This window comes from Ammodytes marinus, assembly GCF_949987685.1.
Source record: "Ammodytes marinus genome assembly, chromosome: 14".
In the NCBI taxonomy this organism is placed as follows: Eukaryota; Metazoa; Chordata; class Actinopteri; order Uranoscopiformes; family Ammodytidae; genus Ammodytes; species Ammodytes marinus.
The window spans coordinates 1,511,505-1,521,602 of NC_137218.1; the positions used below are offsets into that span (position 1 = coordinate 1,511,505).

At 42.7% G+C, this 10,098-nt stretch overlaps 1 protein-coding gene across 1 annotated transcript; it reads right to left on the minus strand.

Annotated features, from left to right (window-relative positions):
- On the minus strand, positions 1–2,651 carry LOC307260560 (odorant receptor 131-2-like; the record flags this gene model as incomplete). Its single annotated transcript, XM_080040833.1, has 2 exons — positions 1–1,004; positions 2,489–2,651. The coding sequence occupies 2 exons, from the start codon at positions 2,649–2,651 to the stop codon at positions 1–3; spliced, it is 1,167 nt and encodes a 388-aa protein (XP_079896959.1).
- Between the last annotated feature and the right edge of the window lie 7,447 nt (positions 2,652–10,098).

Genomic DNA, 10,098 nt, shown 5'->3' on the forward strand with positions numbered 1-10,098 from the left:
TTAATTTATTGCATGTATCTTTTGAAGCTTTTGCTGGGTCAGAATCTTCAGTCTACAGCATAAATAGTGCAAAAGGATGGGTCTGATAATCTTGTCTCTGAGTCCATAGATGAGAGCACTGAGACACCTGGGGAGAATGATCATGAGCACATACATAACATTCAAGACAGGCAGGAGTACTTTCAGCGGGACAATTGTTGCGACGGCTACAACTATTGGGTTGTGCACTGTTGAGGCGAGACTGAGGCCAAGCTGTACCATATGTAGCAGCAGTGTGTTTCGAGCCTTTTGCACTGAAGCTTTGTCTGTGGAAGCTTTTCTGGCTGCTACCATCACACTGATAAAGGAGAAAGAGATTGTTATGCCTGCTGATATGAACAGAAAACAAGTGTGGGCTCTTTCATAATCATGAAACAATTGCCCAAGATCAATGGAAAGTATACTACAAAAGCGTGTCATCTGCAGGCTCTCCAGCTCTTCAAATGGGAATTCTAATAGCAAGATAACATCAATAAGGACATTTAGAAAACAAAAAGCCCAAACCACAATGATCGCCAGTACTGTGTTCCTTAAGGTGATGACAGTAGCGTGCCTCAGTGGGTAGCACACAGCTACATATCTCTCCAAAGACATTACCATCAGTGTGAGAGGAGACACTTGACTTATGAGAATAACAAACATTACCAGAACACCACAGACAGGATACGTTAACATCATCCTAGAAGTAGACAATATGTATATTAACTGACTTAATGCCATCTGCAAAGTGTCAGCAAGAAGGAGGTTAAACAGGAGAATGTAACGAGAGGTTTCACGAAAAATCTGTTTACTCCTCAGGGTGAATAACATGATGATATTAATGCAGAAAAATATACAGCATGTTAGAGTAGTCAGAGTGGAAAGTATTGCTCTTTCCAGTAACCCCAGTCCAACGGTTATGTTGGATTGAGTTTGAGTCGTATTTGACATCTCAGAGAAGCATTCAAGACACAAGAAATATAAACCTGTTGATGTAAGAACACAAAAGCACAATATATATATTTCTGTGTGTAAAGTTAGAACATTGACATAAAGTAAAAATATCTTTCAAGCCCAAATCACAGTTGAGTTAAATTCAAAACCCCAAACCAATCCACAAACATTTTCCCAGTGCAGATAATAAGCAGCGTACAGTCTGTCCATGTAAGAGCAGCTGGTCTGCAGGCTTTGCCTTCCCTCACATACTGTATATCAGCTCTGACCTACACCATGTTCACGTGACACCAACACGTCAGCATGGTTACCAGCTTGGTAACAGGTGATGTAATGCATCTTTCATCATTTCCCCAACGCCAAAGTCTTTGAGGGAACAGTCTTTTACTGACTTACTGTGTGATAAAGTTTACTGACTTATTGTGTAAGTCAGTAAACTTTATCAAGTACAAAAAAGGTATGAAAATGCCAATCTATACAGGTTGGTTTTAAAAACCTTTCGAAATTCATTGTTTACTTGATTGATGTCAGAATTAGAGGGGGAAGAAAAGTAGAAGCTTGATTCCCCTTTTGTCTTAAACTTAGATATTGGGACATTGGGTTTTTGGTTCTGAACGGTCTTGGTCTAAAAAGAATAAGTAACTACTACTGCCTGGCAGATTTCTGTTAGCGAAGGTTAGTGCGTCCCACTGTGGACATAGGCGAAGGCGAGCAGGCCTTCCTTAGTAACGGGAAAGCTGAGCCAGACTCTCTCTCCTGGACAACATCATAGCAGGACCGGAAGGGACTGCAAGATCTTGGAGTCGGGCCTCCACAAGACCCTTTGAAAATGGCCAGGCATGTACCCTCGCATGGGGACATATGCATTCAGGGGCTAGCCACAACAGAGCTAGCAGGTGGTTGGTGAGCAGCCACAGGACAGGTAGACTGTGGACCCACAACCCCCAGGCTGATACACCTCATGGCAGGCGGATAACTAGCTGAGATAGCGGGCTGCAGTCTAGCCGACTGCAGCTGGTGTAATTGGTGAATATCCCCTATCAGCTTCCACTTCTCCTTTTACCATAGACGGCATGTAAGTCGGATTAGAGTAGTACCTCCTCAGTTGAGGTCAACAGCGTCCCATCCTTACTGTACACAGCTTGGATGGTTTCCTGTTTCTCCCTCCTCAGGTGCTGCCTGACAGTCCTTCTCCATGGCTTCTCTGAGCTTCCATCACACACGCTGCTTTGCCTCTTTCACAGCAGAGGCTGCCCCCTTTGGGGCCTGTCGGTACCCTGCAACCGCCTCCGCTGTCCTCCAGGATAACATATCTTATATAAACTTTGTTTGAATGATGGACATTTTTGGCTGCATGATCAAACTGAGACGACGGCGTTTTGTTTGTCCGAGTGAGAACTGCCCCAGATTTGTACTTCTTAACCCAATTTCTAGCCAAAAGCTCCAGGATACATTTAATGGACCTTGATGCTGACACTTTATACTTTAACAGGGTAAAATCTTGTCAAAATCGTACTCTCGGATCTGAAGAATTTCGCTAAAGATAACGCCGGGCTATTGCATTCAGCATGCCTCCACTCGCCTCTCCTTCCGGGTGTGATCGCTGCCTTCACCTGTCCCAAACTATCTCCACACTGGAAGAACGGATCTCCAACCTTTACCGGCTCAGGGATACACATGGATTCCTTGGTCACGATAGGTGCAGCTCATTCAGTCGCAGTTGAAGCGGAGCTGGACTCCACTGTTCCGGTCGAACAATCGCCAGCTGATGAAGGCTGGATACGACAGGGGGCTAAACCCCGGATACCGGGTAAAATCACCTTTACTCCTAATCCTAGGATGCACAGCTCCACTCTCAACCAAGAGCCATGGTCCGTGGCACGGAAGCATCGCAGAGGGGTGACACCCCCGCAATCGCTGCCCCTCATGAAATACAGCTCTCCAACCGGTTCGTCTCTTAGGATACACAGGATTTCCCCCCGCTGACCGGCTCCTCCACCTCATCCTCGAATCCACGGTCCCGGCGTTCTCCCGTGCTCCCTGACCCGTCCACGCAGCCCAGCTGTCCAGTCAACACGAATGGCCACCGAGCGACGGCGGCTTTCCCTCCTCCAGAGCCTGCCGGTGAACGCCTCACTCGCAGGGCAGCGGCAGCCAGCGAACACATCCCCCATCAGGGTGCATCAACCCCGGCGGAGCAGCAGCGCTGTCCAGTCAACTTGACCACAGTCCGAGGATCGAGTGAAGCTGTCCCTCCTCTCCAACCTGCCGGCTACAATGCTAGCAGATCCGTGGCAGCCAGCCAACACGCAGCTCACGGGGGTGTGTCAGCGCCTCCTCATCGCAGGTACCAAGAGCAATCTTTAACCTCGCTGATCATCGGTGACTCGATTGTAAGGCATATTAAATCACAATCTGCTGTAACTCACTGTATGCCAGGTGCTAAAGTAGCCGACGTGATTCCGTCTGTGCTCAGCAAACACCCACATGTTAAGAATATTGTTATCCACTGCGGATCCAATGACACGGCAATGCAACAGTCTGAGGTCTTAAAGCTTAAAGATTTTACACGCCTTTTCACCGATCTTAAAAACTGTGGAAAGTCCATCTTCATCTCAGGCCCCATTCCCGTGTTGCACCGGGGAATCGGGCGTTTCACTCACCTGCTCTCCCTACACACATGGCTGCAGTCGGTCTGCCCGTCACACAACTGTACTTTTATCTGCAATTTTAATCTCTTCTGGGAACGTCCCTCCTTCTTTGGCAGAGATGGCATCCACCCTAGTTTCCGCGCCTCTCGGGCACTCTCTGGAAATTGCCATAGCTCTCCGCCATTGACTGACCCCAACCCCCACGATTACAGCTCAAGTCTACACACCGGTCATTGATTACTTTCCTTCATCGCCAGTGACCCATGCTGCGGTTTGTGTGACTAGCCCCCCCAGCACCCTCTACTGTCCACCTCCGGCATCACCATGTAGATTACTGGCTACTTCACCTCCCCATACTGTTGCTGTTTGTGTGACTAACCCGACAATACGTACAAGAAACACTTGTCACTTTAATACTGCAAACCTGTCAAACTTGGTATCCATTCCCCTTCAGCCACAGTCTGCTGTAGTAAATAGGGCTGACAATGCTTCACACTCAAACACACTAAGTTTGGCCTTGTTAAACATCAGATCTTTGTCAGGTAAAACATTTTTAATTAATGATTTTATTACCAAGCACAAACTTGATTTTATGTTTTTAACTGAAACTTGGTTGGACCCAGACAACAGCTCAGCTGTTCTTATCGAGTCAACCCCCCCCCAACTACACTTTCATGAGTGAGGCCAGAGTTCATAGGAAAGGTGGTGAAGTTGCTATCTTATTTAATGAATCTTTAAAATGCAAAAATATGTTTTATGGAACCTTTTTTTCATTTGAATATGTGGCTCTCAAGTTAAATTCAGCCTCTCGAGCCATTTTTATTAATATCTACAGGCCACCAAAATACTGTGCAAACTTTTTTGATGACCTTGCTGGACTACTGTCTGTAATCTGTATGGAGTTTGACTGTTTATTAATTGTTGGGGATTTTGATATACACATTGACAAACCCGAGGACCGAAGTGCTAAAGAACTGTGCTATGTACTGGAAAATGTTGGACTCTCTCAACATGTAAACCAGCCTACACATAACAAAGGTCACACCCTGGACTTATTAATTTCAAAGGGCCTGGACATTTCAAACCTTTCAGTGTCTGATGTGGGTCTCTCCGACCATTCATGTTTGTTTTTTGGGAGTACAATATCTTTGCACCTAACTGAAAAAACAAAGGTTATCAAAAAACGGTATATTACTGAAAACACAAGTGAAAAATGTATTCAGGCATTTTCTCTGTCCCCGCTCCTCCCCTGTATCTCAGTTAATGAGCTTGTATGAAACTTCAACTCAAAAATTACAAATGTTATCGATGTTATTGCACCCACCAAGGTGAAAATCATCTCTGGTAAAAAAAAGGTCTCCCTGGAGAAATACCCCTCAGGTCAGAATTGAAAACAGAGAGTGCCGTAAAGCAGAACGCAGGTGGCGAAAAACAAATCTCAATGTTCATTATGACATCTTCAAAGAGAAACTACGCGCTTTTAACCTAGAACTAAGAAATGCAAGGCAATCTTTCTTCTCTGACATCATCACCAAAAACAGCAACAATGCACATGGCCTGTTTGCTGCTGTTGACAGGCTAACAAACCCTCCTGTGTCAGTAGCGTCTGAACATCTTTCCACGAGGGTCTGCAATGAATTTGCCTCCTTCTTTACTGAGAAAATTCATAAAATAAGACAAGCTGTTCCTGCATCAATACCAGGTTCAAGATATGTTTTATCTCTGTACCCATTTAAAATGAATTCAGATGCTATGACAGAGTTTTCTCTGATAAACAAGAAAAACCTGGATGACATTATACAACACCTGAACTCCTCCTCCTGTTGCCTTGACATTCTACCTACAGGTTTCTTTAAAACGGTTTTTAACTGCATGGCCTCAGATGTCCTAGAAATTGTTAACATGTCCCTTCGGACAGGTGTATTCCCACAGGCCCTGAAAACAGCAGTCATCAAGCCACTCCTAAAAAAGAACAACCTAGATACATCATTCATGAACAATTAAAGGCCCATATTTAACCTGCCATTTTTAAGCAAGATCATTGAAAAAGCTGTTTATCAGCAGCTAAATAACTACATGGTAATGAACAACTGCTTTGATGTCTTTCAGTCAGGTTTTCGTCAAGCCCCAACCTCAGCGATTTTTACCAGCATCCAATAAGGAAGTGACCTACAACTGTAGTAACCAGAAAGTGCCACTGGGGGTGGCACCAAGACGAGCAGTTTTTCTTTGACTCACTTGTCAGATAGGCCGTTTTCAAAGTCTTATTAAACCTATTTACAGCCTGGGCCACAAAACCATTTTAGTCTGTATGTTTAGGTCATATCTCCATGACAACACTGAGGGGGGTGAATTTTTTTGGCCCACGCTAGTTTTTATTCTTTTGGAGGTTAAAATGTATTGGCGCGATCTCTTGAGTGACAGCTCTACGCCCGTTGTCCCTCACTTTGCCTCGGAGGTATACGTCAGCTATCTCCCTCCCCCCGACGTGACGTCGATTCCCCTTTTCGGCAAGAGGAGTGAGGCGGAGTAAAAATCTCACAAGATGGCAACGCGCACAAACCACGATTATTGGATGCCGTGTGAATAACTGAGGTCAGCCCAGATGCTACATCCATATTATTTACTATCTATGGTTTTCATCAACACCGCAGCACTGAGACCGCTCTGGTTAAGGTCCTCAATGACCTCCACTTAAACACAGACAGTGGCAAAAGCTCTGTATTAGTTTTATTGGATCTCAGTGCTGCGTTTGACACAGTTGACCACAGCATATTACTAGATCGACTAGCAAACTGGGTTGGACTTTCTGGAACTGTACTAAACTGGTTTGAATTATACTTAAAGGGACACTGTGTAATATGACATCATCAAGAAAGTTCTAGAAAGTTCTAGAATGCAACGCTCCCTGGGTAACCCCAACCCTTTTGAATAATAACAGAAGCTACAGTGGCCTTCAAGGACAAGAATAATTCTAAATTCTAAACAATGCACCTGATGACATTCCAAAAACATGGATTCCTCCATAACACTTGCCTGCTCAATGTACAAAATGTAATATTAATATTTGGAATTCTCCACTCAGGAAGATAATTCAGATTATTGGCAGAGGTGATTTTACACCAATGAGGACATATTTATGAATGAGGATATTGATTCTAGCTAATAACTTACTTAAAATGTTACACAGTGTCCCTTTAAGGCCAGGACACACCGGTCCGACTACCCGAAAATGGAGTCTGCCGTTTTAGGCCACAAATGCGAAAACCATCATTCAAAAATGCAATGTTTGAAAGGCCACGCCCCTCTCCCACTGACTCTGATTGACTTGACATTTCTTACACATGTACAGCTCATGGTGCTCTACAATAACGCCTCTTGGACCATAGGGGTCAGCCATGATTTTTTTTCTTCCCTAATTTACATGACCTGAAATTCAGTCAAGTGACATCTACTTTGTGGATTTCCTACCTATCATCACCCAATTGTGTACACAGCATCAGGTGACAGAGGTACACGTGTGTATAACGACAGAGGTACACGTATAGCCAGATAGCTCAAAAAACATGGCCGCCCTTAACGAAAACGTCTTCGCTAAGAGTGGCCATTTTCCTGACGTTTTGCCACGATTGCGACCTTCGATCGGCCACAACTCGGGACTGGACTTCGGAAAGCCCGCGGCGGAGGTTCGTAGAAGCTTTCGGGCCCGGCCGACGGGTGGCCTGCGCAGGGCTGCCCGTACTTTCAAAATCTCCGCGGGATTTTCTAGTTTGTATTCATGTTTCTCATTTGCTTTTTTTTTAATGTGTGCTCTATACTTGATGTATTTTGTTCCTGCGTCTGTAAAGCACCTTGAATGGCCTTATGTCCGAAATGTGCTTTAGAAATAAACTTGCCTTGCCTTGCCTTGCCTTGAACCGAAGTATTCACTATAACTTATTCTAACAAAACAAACATTTAACTTATTATTACATAGGTACATTTATATCCTATTTTATCTTGAAAACATCAAAATAGTATGAGTTAGGTTTGTCAAAAGCTCAACAAGACAACCGTTCTATCGCTATGTATCAATGAGTGAAAATTAGTTCTCTGCAATGCCAGGACCTGGACATATATCTTGGTGCCAGAAAAGAAAGGAGAAGAAAATGAGGGACCATGGACATTGAAGCATTTATGCAAGAATGAGAGCAGGCGCAGTAAAGAGTAAAGCATGAGTTAAGGTGGCCTGTTGACCTGACCTTTTTAGGGCCATTTGTGTGGGTGGGTCCAGACTGAAAAATTAGTATTCCACTTGCTCAAGGTCCTTGTCATTTTCTAGAAGCAGAGCTTGGAATTTTTCCATAAGGCGGCATTTAACTAGTAGAAATTGTATCCCAACTACTCCTCCTGTTTTTCTAAGACCCGATCACCTCCATTCTAAACAACTGCATAACAGACTTCAACAAAATCCTTTTCAAAGATTTATTTATCTTTTTTCATATAGGGGAAGGTGGGGTGATTTGTGCATTTTGGAAGTTGCAAAACCCCTTGTTTCTAGAAAACCGTGGAAGAAATTGGAAATGTGACCACATATTTAAGAAGAGCCATCCATTTGACTCATCCTGTAAAGAAGGGAGACACAAGGAATAAGATATAAGCACATTTAAGCTCAAAAAACTGTGTTTTGCCTTTCAAAGTAAAATTTCCATGATCAAGGTTTTTTGATTATTGTGTCTGAACAATTATAGACACGTTTGAAAACATTTGACACATGTTTTAGTGCTTTGGTATGCTATACTTTGAGTCTATATAGTTAGCACAATGTCAACCCTAAATTGCTGCATCATGCCTATTATCCAAAATTCTGGGGATGGGGTGATTTGTGCGCAAGGGCCTGGGTGAGTTATAAGTAAGTAAGTAAGTAAAATGTATTTATAAAAGCACATTTATGACAGTTTGCACTGTCCAAAGTGCTGTACATAGTGCATTCAGTAGGTAAACAATGAAGGTAAAATAACAATAACCAAAATAAAAGACGTAAAGCCCATACATCCACATAAACACAGATAGTAGTGCAGAGGTAAGTAAGTAGTGCAGAGGTTAATGGGGAGGAAACACCAGGGTGTACATATGGGTTTTGAGCCTTGATTTAAAGGCAGAAATGTAGGGGGAATCACATTTGTCAGGTGGCAGTTGGTTCCACAAGCACGGAGCAACTAGTGCAAAGTACATTTCTGAGAGTTGTGCCAGTGGCATGGCTGTATACGCTGGTCACCAAAAGAAAGTGATTGTCTACAGTAGCTCAGAAGAGGGTGACATCTCAATTCCACTTAACGACACCACTGATGAGAGTTCAGATGGCCAGAAAGATGATGATGGTGACTATGTCATTGTGACACAATGACGCACAAATCACCCCACTACGTGGGGTGATTTGTGCGACAAGACAACTTTTTTTCCGAAAGCTATATTTCTTAAACAGTTTATTCCAGATCCAAAGTTTTTATTGCCAGGGATGCACAACATCCTGAAATATATGTACATATTTGAGTTGGAGACATAACTGTCAAGGCCTCACTTTAAAATCACTTTGAGTAAAAAGTTGCACAAATCACCCCACCTTCCCCTACAGTACTATTTCATTTTTCTGATTATTTCCTATTGTCAATATGGGAGGTTCTATATCTTTGTATGTCCTGTCCTGTGAAAAATTATAATAAACGGTTCTAAAAAATCCTTTTCAGATAACCACTAAAAGTGTTGTCAGAAAGACAATTTTGAAAGTCTTTTATAGGTGGGTTTCAAGAAATACAGAGAAAAATTCAAATTCATTAATTTTATTGCCAGGTATTTTCACATTTACAAGGAATTTGCTTTGATCATGTTATTCTCTAGAAATACACTTTTGGTAAAAAGTTCTAGAACACCTTCATGTTTCCATTTTGTATTGTAATTTCCAGATTAATTTCTCAATGTGGTCTTAAATTTAAATAATCTATCTAATCTATCAATCTCATTTTAAAATAGCAATCTTGTTCCTGCAGGTCAATATTGTCCTCATAATGCTTCAGAGGGTGTAGTAACACAGAATGTTCCTACACTGCTTTTACACAGACAGAGGGTTTTGAAGTCAACTAAGGTTGGGACACCTGGACCAATTGTTTTCATCAACTTTCAAACCTTCATTTACTTCCATTGCTACAGAAAAGCTTACAATTTTGTACCCATTCTTTGTTCCCTGAAGAAGGCCTTCAGACAACAAAAGACATCATTATTATTTTGACAGTTTTTGTTACCTTAACTTTTTCTTTAACCTCAAATTTGTTTTCAGCTCATTCACTGGACTTGAACTGCTTAAAAAGTCAATGACACTCGAACAATGCGGCTGTTGTAACACTTTGTACCAGTTTCATCTCTAGGCAAATATGTCTATATTTCTTGCTCTATTACAAATGTCTGAGGACATCATGAGTTTAACAAACAGTTAAAGAGG